This window comes from Artibeus jamaicensis, unplaced genomic scaffold (assembly GCF_021234435.1).
Source record: "Artibeus jamaicensis isolate MK-2021 breed Jamaican fruit bat unplaced genomic scaffold, CSHL_Jam_final scaffold_847, whole genome shotgun sequence".
Classification (NCBI taxonomy): domain Eukaryota; kingdom Metazoa; phylum Chordata; class Mammalia; order Chiroptera; family Phyllostomidae; genus Artibeus; species Artibeus jamaicensis.
The window spans coordinates 5,135,610-5,149,529 of record NW_026522057.1 but is presented as its reverse complement, the minus strand read 5'-3'; the positions used below and the strand labels follow the sequence as shown (position 1 = coordinate 5,149,529).

At 39.2% G+C, this 13,920-nt stretch overlaps 1 protein-coding gene across 1 annotated transcript in view; it reads left to right on the top strand.

Annotated features, from left to right (window-relative positions):
- Window positions 1-8,966, top strand: part of RLF (RLF zinc finger) — an 86,356-nt gene extending 77,390 nt beyond the window's left edge. Inside the window, exon 8 of the mRNA XM_037149334.2 lies at window positions 4,084-8,966. Coding sequence (XP_037005229.2) covers window positions 4,084-8,739 — 4,656 coding nt within the window. The 3' untranslated portion in view covers window positions 8,740-8,966. The remainder of the gene's footprint in view (window positions 1-4,083) is intronic.
- Window positions 8,967-13,920: the final 4,954 nt, after the last annotated feature.

Below are 13,920 nucleotides of genomic sequence, written 5' to 3'. Positions count from 1 at the left end.
TAGGACAAAAATTTAGCACATTGTGGCAAGGTTTAATCACAGGCTGAAATCGAGGTGTTGACCAGGCTGAATTTTTATCTGGATGCTCTGTAGAAAATCTGCTTTTCAGCTCATTCTTATTATTGATGATATTCAGATCCTAATTTTCTTGATATCAACCACAATCTGTTTTAGGCTCCTAGAAGCCTCCCTCATTCCATGCCTCTTTTAAGCCAGCAGAGGCACTAAGAATCCTCTTCCTTCAGATCTGATCTCTTCCATCTGACTTCCAGACTTAGACTGAAAGGATTGAGTGGTTCAGTCAAGCCCACTTAGGTGCTCCACCTATCTTAAGATCACTGAATTGGGTTCTTTCTTACATCTGCAAAGTTCCTGTTGCCGGATACCGTAATGTAATCACAGGAATGAAATCTCATATTTACCGCTTCCACTTACACTCCAGGGAATGAGATTATACAAGGTGAAGGCCATTGAGGGCCATCTTAGAATTGTACTTACCACAAGGAACCACAGAACCTGGGAAATGCACTACAAGATGAGGAAAGTGGGTTTCTAAGACCAAGAAATTTGATGTACATCTGTGTAACCAGAACCCATTTCTCCTTAATCCCTGTCTAAGTACTTTCCATTCTAATCTTGTTTATGATATTTAGCCTAAAAGGTAGGAAACATATGGACATGTAGGTGGGAGGGAGACAGTGAGTATAGAATTTCTTTCAAATGAAGAGACCTAGCTTTTTATTAATATTTTTCATCCTCACCCAAGGATATGTTTATTGATTTTAGAGAGAGGAAGGTATAGGGAGAGAGAGAAACATCAATCAGTTGCCTCCCATATGCACCCTGACATGGGATCAAACCTGCAACCTAGGTATGTGTCCTGCCTGGGAATTGCATCTGCAACCTTTTGGTGTACAGGACACCTCTCTAATGAACTGACTGAGCCACTCGGCCAGGGTGCCTCTAGCTCTTTAAAAGAGAGCGATGATCTAACCTAAATCAATTTTGTTGTAGTTCTGCTATGAATGGTAGAAATCCTATAATAGTAGTGGCTTAAAGAAGATAGAAGTTTCTCTCTCATTTAGGTAGATAATCCTTTGTCAACACATAGCTTCTATCTCATATTCCAAAAACTATTCCAAACACAGCTATAATGTCTCCATTCCAGATACCGAGAAGGGAGATAGGGGAAAACATACTCTGACACACCTTTCCGCACTCCCTCCAATACACACACATGGCCACATCTAGCTGCAGGGGATGCTAGCATATATATTCATTATTCTGGGTGACTTTGTAGACAAATAAAAATCAGGTGTTCTGCTTTTGTAGCATAGAGGAAAGGATACTGGGAGATATCCAGCAACGGATCACATAGCCCTAGGCATGGAAATGGTTAATGATGCTGAAAAGCTTGTGTGTGCATTAGGTTTGTTACAGAAAGCAACAGTGTATAATGGAGAGAGTGCTTTGTAATAGTGTCTCTTTATTTCTCAGAGTTCAATTTTCTCTAAATAGCTTAACCAGACCATCACTTAAAGGTGCTTATTAAGACATGTTAAACTTGAATTCTGTGACCTGAGAAAGTCATAAGTGGAGGGAATACTTTGGAGAATCCAAGGTGTCTCTGAAGACTTTCAAAATAGTATGACAGAATGAATGTAGATGCAGCTGTATTTTGAATTGGAAGGTATAAGAAGAGGGACCATCTTGAATCCAGTTTATTTGGTCATGGGGGCCCTTTTGGTGAAATACGGTACTACTGTTTTTGCAAAACATGTCCTTATAGTTTAATCCCTTCTTTTTAGTAGTAAAGCTAAAAATTAAAGGTGTGTGATTTGTCAGAATCATACACCTAGTTCACAGCAGAGTCAGGACTAGGCTGATCTTGACAAATTGCATAATGTGGTACAAGGTTATCACTTGTACATCATAGCACACAGGACTTGGAGAAAGCTGGGTAAATTTTAAAATAATTCATGGGTTCTCAATAGTTATTGTTACTGAATTTGTTTTGAAAGACTCTGAGATACACAGAATGTCTGGTTTTTCTTTTTTTTTTTTTTAAATTTTATTTATTCATTTTTAGAGAGGGGAAGAGAAGGAGAGAGAGGCAGAGAAATATCAATGTGTGGTTGCTGCTCATGCGCCCTGTACTGGGGACCAGGGCAACATAGGCGTGTGCCCTGAGTGGGAATTCAACTAGCAACCCTTTGGTTCACAGTCTGCTCTCAATCCACTGAGCTATACCAGCCAGGGTGGAATGTCCATTTTTTCTTAAGCAGCCTAATGTGTTCGAGATGGTAAAATTTGTGAAATCAGTAAGAACACTTAAAAAAAAACAACTAGAAATACCATTATATATTCTGAACAGATAGGCAAAGCATTTACTTGTTAAAAGAGTGGCGAGTAACTTAGAATTAGGATATGGAATGTGGAGCTGAACTTTGAACAAGTTGGTGGGCATGCATAAATTGGTGGCTTTGAAACCAGGAAGGTGAGAGAACAAAGATTGACTTGGTGTATTGTATAAGGGCACCTGGGATATAGCCAAGTCAGTTAAGCTTTGAAGTCATTATTGGCTGTAAAGTAGTTAAGAGCTCAGACTCTGGAAAAAGATTGCTTTAAGTTTAAATCTTTGCTCCTCTGCTCACCGGCTAGTTACATTGGGCAACTAACCTGAGCCTTGGTTTCTTATGTACAAAATGAGGACAATGTATGCAAAGGATTTACTTGGAATAGTGCCTAGGATGTATGTAGTAAGGGTTCTGCAAATTAACAGCAATTATTTCTTTGTGTTTCTAGCACTTTGAATGGTGCCCAACATGAAATAATTTGTTTAGCAAATTATTGATTTGCAAATAAATTGATTACTGATTTAAACAGTGGGATTTATCCTCAGTTGTTTTACATGGTATTCTGTTAAATATTTACTATGTGCCAACACTGTACTAATCATTTTCTGTTATCTTACTTCATTCTTATAACAGTGTTAGGGAAGTCTAATACTACCATTGCAATTACCATTGTACAGATGAGGAAACTGAGGCATCGAGGAATTAAGAACTTGTCACTGTAGTGAAGCTAGGGTTCAAGGACAAAGTCTGACTCAACTCTTTCTCCTTCTCTTCCTTTCTCTCTAAAGTTAAATAAATAAAATATTTAAAAAAAAAAAAGCTCTAGCTGGTGTAGCTCAGTGGATAGAGCACGGGCCTGTGAAGCAGAGGGTTGCTGGTTTGGTTCCCGGTCAGGGCACATGCCTGGGTTGCGAACCAGGTCCCCAGTGGGGGACACATGAGGGACAACCACACATTGATGTTTCTCTTCCACTCTTTCTCTTCCTTTCTCTCTAAAGTTAAATAAATAAAATATTTAAAAAAAAAACAAAGTCTGACTCAAAATTCTGTGTTCTCAAGTAATGTATTTTAAGCTATTCTGCTATATAATCCCACTTTTCTTTGCTCATATTATATTCCCATTCCATTTCAGCCTCTCCCATAAAAAAGTCATCTTGTATGCACTAACTAATTTTCAACTTGTTTTCTGAGAACCTGCTGCCACAGAGATATTTTCTGATTTCTGTTGTTTTTTCCCTGGAAAGCTTGAGGTTCAGTAAACCTATAACTTTTAAGTATTGATTCTTTTAGGAAGAGATGAGGAAAATCATTTATTTTAGCCTTGAGGTTTTGAAAATATTGAAGTGTTTCATAACACATGAATTTCTTACTTTGAATTCTATATTAAACTCATTTACACTTGTTTCTTCTTGCACACATTTACTTAAACTCTATTCTTTTAAAAATTTTAATTGTTCAAATACAGTTTTCTGTCTTTTACTAAACTCTATTCTTGAGTTTAAATAACTTAAGACTACCCAACTTAAGACGAAATCTCTTTTTATCTTTTGGTGACCTTATTTATCCTGAATTCCTTTGCCTTTATTGTTTATATGTTCTGACACAGGTAAATTACTTGAGGGTTAGGTAAATTACTTCAGGGTTTGATACACAGGTAAATTAGTTGAGGGTTAGGGACTCTTATTTTCTATAATTTAAAAAAAAACAAACCTTTTCTTCCCTGCAGGCACAAGATGCTGGTCTTGGAGTTTCGATTTTACTGTGTGTCAGAGCTCTTCAACTCAGATCAAGTGAGGATGAAGAAATGAAGGCATCAGTTTGTAAAACAATTGCTTGTCTTTTACCAGAAGATTTAGAAGTTAGACGAGCCTGTCAACTTACAGAATTCTTAATTGAACCCAGTTTGGATGGGTTTAATATGTTGGAAGAACTATATTTGCAACCAGATCAAAAATTTGATGAAGAAAATGCACCGGTTCCAAATTCTCTTCGATGTGAGCTCTTATTAGCTTTAAAAGCCCACTGGCCTTTTGATCCTGAGTTTTGGGATTGGAAAACTTTAAAACGACACTGCCACCAACTCCTAGGACAGGAGGCCTCAGATTCCGATGATGATCTAAGTGGCTATGAAATGTCTATAAATGACACAGATGTTTTAGAATCATTTCTCAGTGACTCTGAGGAAGGTAAAGAAGATAAACAATATAGAAGAAAAGATTTGACAGATCAGCACAAGGAGAAAAGAGATAAAAAGCCCATTGGTTCTTCTGAAAGATACCAGAGGTGGCTTCAGTATAAATTTTTCTGTTTGTTATGTAAGCGGGAATGTATAGAGGCCAGGATTCTTCATCATTCTAAGATGCACATGGAAGATGGAATTTACACTTGTCCAGTTTGTATTAAAAAGTTCAAGAGAAAAGAAATATTTGTTCCTCATGTGATGGAACATGTTAAAATGCCACCAAGCAGAAGAGACCCCTCTAGAAAGAAATTACTGTTGAAAGGTTCTCAGAAGGGAATTTGTCCCAAGAGTCCCTCTGCAGCCCTGGAGCAAAATCAGTCATTGAATGAACAAACCAAAGGAGAGTCTCATGAATATGTCACATTCAGCAAATTAGAAGATTGTCACCTGCAAGACAGAGATTTGTACCCATGTCCTGGCACAGACTGTTCCCGTGTGTTTAAGCAATTTAAATACTTAAGTGTACATCTTAAAGCTGAACACCAAAATAATGATGAAAATGCCAAGCACTACTTGGATATGAAAAATAGAAGAGAGAAGTGTACTTATTGTCGACGACATTTCATGTCTGCGTTTCACCTGCGGGAGCACGAACAAGTGCATTGTGGTCCTCAACCTTATATGTGTGTATCTATAGATTGCTATGCTAGGTTTGGATCAGTGAATGAACTACTTAACCATAAACAAAAACATGATGATCTGCGTTATAAATGTGAATTAAATGGCTGTAATATTGTTTTCAGTGACTTGGGACAGCTTTACCACCATGAAGCACAACATTTTAGGGATGCATCTTACACATGTAATTTTGTTGGCTGTAAAAAGTTCTATTATTCCAAAATTGAATACCAGAATCACCTCTTAATGCATAATGTTGAAAGTTCAAATGGAGATGTGAAGAAATCAGTAAAGCTTGAGGAGCCTGCAGCAGGTGAAAAGCAAGAGTGTATTGATCAGCCCCATCTACTTGACCAAACTGATAAATCACATTTACCTGAGGATCTTCTTTTCTGTGCAGGATCAGCTAGTTCTCAAATAGAACCTGCAGAAAATCTGAAAGAAAACAGTGACAGTAATTCCAGTGATCAGTTAAGTCACAGCTCTTCCGCTTCCGTGAATGAAGAATTAATTGACACACTGGATCACCCTGAAACCATGCAGGATATATTGTTATCTCATGAGAAAGTGTTTGTGTCCTCCAGCTTGAAAGAGAAATGCTCCAGTGTGGCAATTTGTTTTGATGGGACTAAGTTTACCTGTGGTTTTGAGGGCTGTGGTTCTACATACAAAAATGCAAAAGGGATGCAGAAGCATCTACGAAAGGTTCATCCATATCATTTTAAACCCAAAAAAATAAAAACAAAAGATTTCTTCCCCTGCTTGGGTAATGAACACAATCAAACAACTGTAAAGTATGATGCAGAAACTAAACCCAGCTCAGATACAAACAGTGACTCCCCAGATGGAGGTCTAGATCACAATATTCATACTAAATGTAAACGAGAACATCAAGGTTATTCTTCAGAAGCCTCCATTTGTGCTTCTAAAAGGCCATGTACAGAGGATACCATGTTGGAACTTCTGTTGCGCTTGAAACATTTAAGCTTGAAAAACTCAATGACACATGGATCTTTCTCAGGGTCATTGCAGGGGTACCCATCCAGTGGTGCTAAGTCTCTTCAATCGGTTTCACCCAATATCGCAGACCTTAATTTTCAGAATCAAGATGAAAATATGCCAAGTCAGTACCTTGCACAGTTGGCAGCTAAGCCTTTTTTCTGTGAGCTTCAAGGATGCAAATATGAATTTGTGACCAGAGAGGCTTTGTTAATGCATTATCTTAAAAAGCATAATTATTCAAAAGAAAAAGTCCTCCAGTTAACCATGTTTCAACATCGGTATTCCCCATTCCAGTGTCATATTTGCCAAAGGTCATTTACAAGAAAAACACACCTTAGGATCCATTATAAAAATAAACATCAAATTGGCACTGACAGAGTAACTCACAAACTATTAGATAATGAAAAATGTGATCATGAAGGCCCATGCTCAGTAGATAGGTTGAAAGATGATTGTTCTGCTGAACTTGGAGGTGATCCCAACAGTAACTCTGAGAAGCCACACTGTCATTCTAAAAAGGATGAATGCAGTTCAGAAACAGATTTGGAGTCATCTTGTGAAGAAACAGAAAGTAAAACATCTGATATTTCATCACCAATAGGTAGCCATAGAGAAGAACAAGAAGGAAGAGAGGGGAGAGGTAGCAGGAGGACTGTTGCTAAAGGAAATCTCTGCTATATTTTGAATAAATACCACAAACCATTCCATTGTATCCATAAAACTTGCAACTCTTCATTCACCAATCTAAAAGGCTTGATTCGCCATTACAGAACTGTACATCAGTACAACAAAGAACAGTTGTGTTTAGAGAAAGACAAAGCAAGAACCAAAAGGGAACTTGTCAAATGTAAAAAGATATTTGCTTGCAAATATAAAGAATGTAACAAACGTTTCCTGTGTTCCAAAGCTCTTGCTAAGCACTGTAGTGACTCTCATAATCTAGACCATATTGAAGAGCCTAAAGTGCTTTCTGAAGCTGAATCTGCAGCAAGGTTTTCCTGTAACCAGCCTCAGTGCCCTGCTGTGTTTTATACATTCAGCAAGTTGAAGCACCACTTGATGGAACAGCATAATATTGAAGGAGAAATACATTCAGATTATGAAATTCATTGTGATCTTAATGGCTGTGGCCAGATTTTCACCCATCGCAGTAATTATTCTCAACATGTCTATTACCGGCATAAGGACTATTACGATGATCTGTTTAGAAGCCAGAAAGTGGCAAATGAAAGGCTACTAAGGAGTGAAAAGTTGTGTCAAACAGCTCTCTCTCAGGGGCATGAACATCAGACTACCAGGAGGTCATTTAATGCTAAGGCTAAAAAATGTGGCCTTATGAAAGAAAAGAAAGCTCCAATTACTTTTAAAACAAGAGCTGAAGCCCTCCATATGTGCGTGGAGCATTCTGAGCATACACAGTACCCCTGCATGGTTCAAGGATGCTTATCCGTGGTGAAGTTGGAGAGCAGCATAGTGAGGCATTACAAACGTACCCATCAGATGAGTAGTGCCTATTTAGAGCAGCAGATGGAAAATCTTGTCATTTGTGTTAAGTACGGTACCAAAATTAAGGAGGAGCCGCCTTCTGAAATAGAGCCCTACATAAAGAAAGAGGAAGATGGAAGCTGTGAATCAGAGCGCACAAAGCACAGCCATTCCCTAGGTGAAAATAGCATACCTGTCCAGAACACCGAATGCCTTCATCCAGGTGAAAGGGATGGAGGTCAGAAAGGATGTACTGAAAGCAACCAAGTGTTTGAGGCAGATAGTCTGCTTTACAGAGGAACTATGAAATGCAGCCATAGTTCAGAAACCACTTCTTTGGAACAGTGTAATATAGTTCAGCCTCCTCCTTGTAAAATAGAAAATTCCATACCTGATCCTGATGGGACTGAAAATGGGACTTATTTCACAAGTTTCCAGCTGCCTTTACCAAGGATCAAAGACTCAGAAAATGGGCAGCAAAGTTCAGGGCAAGAAAACACTGTAAAAAATTCAACCCATGCCCCAAAAGAGAATTTTAGGAAGCACCCACAGCCCAGGTCATTTGATTTGAAGACTTACAAACCTATGGGATTTGAATCTTCATTTCTGAAATTTATTCAGGAAAGTGAAGAGAAAGAAGATGATTTTGATGATTGGGAGCCTTCAGAGCACTTAACATTAAGTACTTCTTCACAATCTAGTAATGACTTGACAGGGACTGTTGTGGCAAATAATATGGTGAATGACAATGACCCTGAAGTTGACATACCTCATTCTTCCAGTGACTCTGCAATTCATGAGAACCTGACTGCAATCCCACCTTTAATAGTAGCTGAGACGACGACAACAGTTCCTTCCTTGGAAAACCTGAGAGTCGTATTGGACAAAGCATTAACAGACTGTGGAGAGCTTGCCTTAAAACAGCTTCATTATCTTCGGCCAGTGGTTGTCCTCGAAAGATCTAAGTTTTCCACACCAATTTTAGACTTGTTTCCAACAAAAAAAACAGATGAGCTTTGTGTAGGAAGTTCCTAAGCAGCAATTTTGATTTTGAAACAGACTAGCTCCAACACTGCAACATGGGACAATTGCCAACTCGAACAAAGGCTGAGAACCAGCCATACCATTGTTTAAGGTAGAATAGGCTGTGTATTTACATGAATGTATAATATCTATGTCAGCACTATTGGCTGAGTCCATTAGCTCTCCAGTTGGTTTATTGATTGGGTTTTTGTTTATTAAAAATAAGAAATGGAACTGTACTCTTGTTTGGTGCTAATTAATACATAAAAAATATATTGGGGCTTCCTTTTTCAAATTAAGTGTGCATGATTGTATATGGAACAAATACTATGATCCCAGGGTGGGAGGGCTGGGGAAAGGGATATGGAGTTCTTACTTGACTTGAATGTGCACCTGAGGGTGCTTTGTGTAATATATTGTACACTACAGCATCTTATATTTTTTGAGTTGAGTTTCAATAAATTACAATTTTTCACCCATTTCTTGTTTACTCATAAAAAATTTTCATGTCACACATAAGCCGGAAGTGCACTCATGTTTCCTAGAATGTGCATTTCTATTTTACACTAGTAGTTTTTTGTTGCCTATTAATAAGCCTATTCAGAGGAAGCTTCTTTTTGAATGACTATTGTCTTGAAATTTTTGTGGAAAGAAAATGTTCACATTGAGTAATAAGCTACAGGAATTAAGATAACTCCCACAAGAGGATATCTAAGTAGAAAGGAGAGGGTATGCCAAACAGAACATGAAGGGCATAGCAGACTCAGAGGTGTGAAGTCGTGTGTCCAGGGAACTACAAATAATTTGACAGGCCTGCAGGAAAAGCAGGAAACACTGGGGTGGATGAGATTGTAGAGATCGGCAGGAGCCCAACCATGAACACATGATTTTGGACTTGAGGCCATAGGCAGCAGAGAGTCTTTAAGGGATTTTAAACAAAATATAGATCACTTCAGACATGTGATTTGAGGGGCTAAAATGGAATAGATAAGACTGCTGAGGTAATTGAGGCAAACTTGGTGAGAGTCTGTGGACATTTAAAGTAGAAGGAAGAGTAAATGAAATTTATGAATTTAGAGCATATTCTTGGGCCTTGGAGGCGAGGAAAACATTTTCAGGAAGATGTAAAATGATGTAGCCAATTAGGTGCAAATAAAAAAAGGAAAAAATGGGTTTTGGGGAAGAGGATGGAAAACAAGAGTTTGGTCATTGGATGTGATGAGTTTCAGTGTACTGTGGGACATCTGTCTAATGACAAGGAAAGCAGTGTATTGTAAGTAGAATAAAGTTACTCTCTTCCTCATTAAGTTTTCAACCACTTTCAATAGCTAGCAGTGAAATGACTCAGACACTTCTAACATCCCTTTATTATGCCTGTGGTTAGGATTTTAAGATCTTTTCTCTGACCCTTAAACCTTGTTGCCTTGTTTTATCAGTGTTTTGGGAATTTCATTCTGCCACCTTCTCCCCCTAAGTCTAAAGCACCCAAAATGTCACTTCACTCAGATCACAGTAGTTACAGGACTGTCTAATAAAAATCTGTTGAAGGAGCCCTGGCTGGTCTAGCTCAGTGGATTGAGCAGGGGCCTGGGAACCTTGTTGCCCCATTTGATTCCCAGTCAGGGCACATGCCTGGGTTGAGAAGCCAGTTGGGGGCACACAAGAGGCAACCACACATTGATGTTTCCCTCTCTCCTTCCTTTTTCTCTAAAAATACAGATTTTTTCAGACTATAAGACGCGCTGGACCATAAGGTGCCACCTATGTTTTAAAGGAAAAGAAAAAATTTTTGAAGTGAAAAATGTGGTAAAATAATAAACAACATAGGCTGCCAAGTCCGCCCCCTGCACAGTGAGCCAGGTACGCTACATTCAGACTATAAGACGCACCCCTTTCCCCCAAAGTTTGGGGGTTGCATCTTACAGTCTAAATATATGGTAAATAAAAATTTTAGGATTTGAAAGTGTGGCAGAAACAGTGGGACATCTTAGGAACATTTTAGAGGCTGAGATCACTGCTGGCTCTTTGAGATCTTCAGTGAATTTTTTCTGTGGGCTTCATTTTCCTCACAAAGTAAGGAGATAGGGGTGATAATCTTGAAAGGTCCCCTTCTGTGATCTAAGCAGGAGAAACAACTGGTGGCCTCATTAAGAAAACTGTCACAGGAGGGAAAGCTGCTTATTTGCTTGAGACTGAACTATATCCATTCAACCACACCTAATTCCTACCCCCTGGAAGGACCAAGTGAGTCCCTTTGCAGTGCAACCAAACTCCAATTTTCAGAATCCAACTGAGTTTGCTTCAAGTACTTAGGATCAAATGTTTGTCCCCAAATAATTTTTATTCCAGTTGGGCTTGCTTCATTTTGATCTTCATTGAAGACAGCGTTTTATGTTAGAAGCAGTACGTGTGACTATATGATAATATAGAAAGTCAAAGTGTCATATGTAGCTTTTAGGTACTGTTATTTTTCTTGGTATCTCTGGGTTTCATAACAGACTGAAAAATACTTTGTTTCAAAGCCTTTTTCAATATAAGAGTGCCTCGTAAAATGATGGTAGACATAGTGCCAGGCATTTTCATTCATTCTTTTTACCCACAATTCTCTTGCTTCAGTGTCTCCCCATGTTCATGAGCACATATGTAAAAGAAGAGGGAGTAGAAAACAATGGAGAAGAAAAATTTCTGATGGGCCTTTCTAGGGATTTCATTCTCATCCTATCCTCTTAGTCCCAGGTGGCCTACTTCTGAGCTGCACTGCCAAGGACATAGTCACCAGAAGACAGAGGCAGTCATTAACCACATATTTAAGTACACAGATACTTAAAGATAGTTCCAGATACTTTGGGATATAAAATTACCAAAGTGAATTTGTTAAGTCATTTGCTCCTGTAGAACTTCAATGTGAGGGCTGGGGTGACTTACACATTGTTAATCACAGAGCAGCAGCAGGCCAGCAGCGTGGACCTACGAGCCTGTTAGACACGCAGACATAATTCACACACACAGAAAAGTTCCAGAAGCAGTGGCCTAGAATACAAAGTGGGATGTTCGGTGAGAATTCAGGACAATTACATTTTGCACTTTACAGAAAATTATCTTGACTTTTTATAACTCCATGAAGTTGGTCCTGTTACCCTTCACTGACAGAAGCTTTAAAGATGAAGTATCTTGCCTAGCTGATGACACTAGGAAGAGGTAGAGCCTATTTTCCCATCTCTTCTAACAGGAAGACTATCATGGAGGGGAACTTAATGTGCAGGAAGAAAGAGGGAAAGTTGCAGGTGGCATTTAAGGTACCGAAAATACCACAATTCTGTAATTAGACTGAGTGCATTGTTTGTGAACGTGAAGAGTGGGAAATCAAGTTTGAGGTGTAGGTAAAAGCCAGGTCTAGCAGACCCAAGTCCAGCCTTATACCCAGTAGCGACATTTCCTCACATGAGGAGAGATGGAAAACAGGTGCAAATTCTTTCTGTGAACAACATGTAACTTGGAAAATGTCAGCGTCTCTTAAAGAATCTTTTGAAAGCCAGGAAAGTTGCTCAGTTTCCTCTCCTCCCCACCTCCCACTCCCACAGTAGAATGATGCCTCCTGGCTTTACACTACAGATTCAGGGCAAAGCCTCCCATTATGCAAAGCTGAGTCTAGAAAGAGTGGCCCACTCTTATTTTGACTTGCTGGGTCCCCATGTGCAGAAATAGATCGTGACAGACTGCATTTGGAGGTCTGAACCACTTTGAGGAAGGTAACCAAGACAGTCAGATTTAGCCTGGGTTTGGTATATTTAGCCTGGAAAAGAGAAGCCAGAAAAGCTATAGCCATATATTTACTGAGCACATACCACTGCTGGCTCATAGGGATACGAGTGTTGAATATGACACAAATTTTCTGCATCATGGAGATTAGAGTCTAGTAAGGAAGACATTAAATGAAATACTAAAAATAGTTAAATAAAAGTGCTGCTATAGAAGCCCTGTGATGGGAACCAAAAAGAGGCAGGAAAAGCTTCCCTGAGGAAGTGATGTTCAAGTTGAAATTCAAAGAATGGACAGGAGTTAGCCAGAGAGGATAATTCCATTATATGTGAAGACTTCATGGTGCAACAGCGTGGTAGTGACATTGACGAGTCTAGTTGAAAGAAACCGTGGAAAGGGAAGAAGATAGGGTTGGGTAGGTAGCAAGGAACCAGGTATTTTGGTACCTTGTAACCATGTTCTAGATTTTTCATTTTGTTTGAAAGGCAAACAAGGAAAATGAAGGTTAAAGTAAATGTTGCATACATCAAAGTCCTGCTAGGGCACGGTGTTGCAGGCTACCGAGTGGATGTGACTGAGTGCTGGCTGGCTGGCTCCGTGGCTAGATGACACTCTCTAAAGGTGGGCCGCAGTGCCTTCCATAGTGGCAAATCCCTGGTCATTGGGAGTTTTCAGGTGTCCAGGTGGAGAATCAGATAGGTTTTTTGGCCTAGATTCTCTGAGGCACCTTTATATTACTGAGATTTACAGTCCCTTGTGTTTGGTCAGAAATGTCACTACAAATAGTATCAATAGTTGCCATTATCTATATATGTAGCCTGGTACTTTTACACGAAGTATCAAATTTTCATTATAGCTCTACAAAGTAAGAATAACTCCCACTTTACAAATGAAGAATTGAGCCACAGGTTAAGGGACTTTCCCAGGGTAACAAGGGTAGTGAATAGCAGAGTAAGAATTTGAACTCAGACCTTCTATGCTGTCGAAGGCTCGTCCTCGTCACTGCTACTGTATAAAGCCTCTACACAAACTAGCACACAAATACGGGGTAGGTGCTTGATGACTGAACAGATTAGGCTCCAATTTTCCTGGGGGGCATTATATTTACTTAAAAATAGTTTTATGCATGCCATGCACCAAGCACTAGGGATACAGTAGTCGATAAAATGGATATGGTCCCTGTCCTCTGGGTTTACAACAGACAAGGAAGACTGATATAATCCAAAAACCACACAAATCGCTATAGTCGTGTTAAGTGCTTTGAAAGTAGAGTATAAAGTGCTCTGTAATGGGGTCTGAATGAATGTGAGGAGTGTTAGGCAATGATTCAGCAGTCACAGCCCCTTTCTCCAACACGTTTCTGGTTACTACTGTTGAATGGTTTCTGATCCCTGTTCTAGTCAAATCCCAAGTCTTAACCTGAGTAACTTAGTC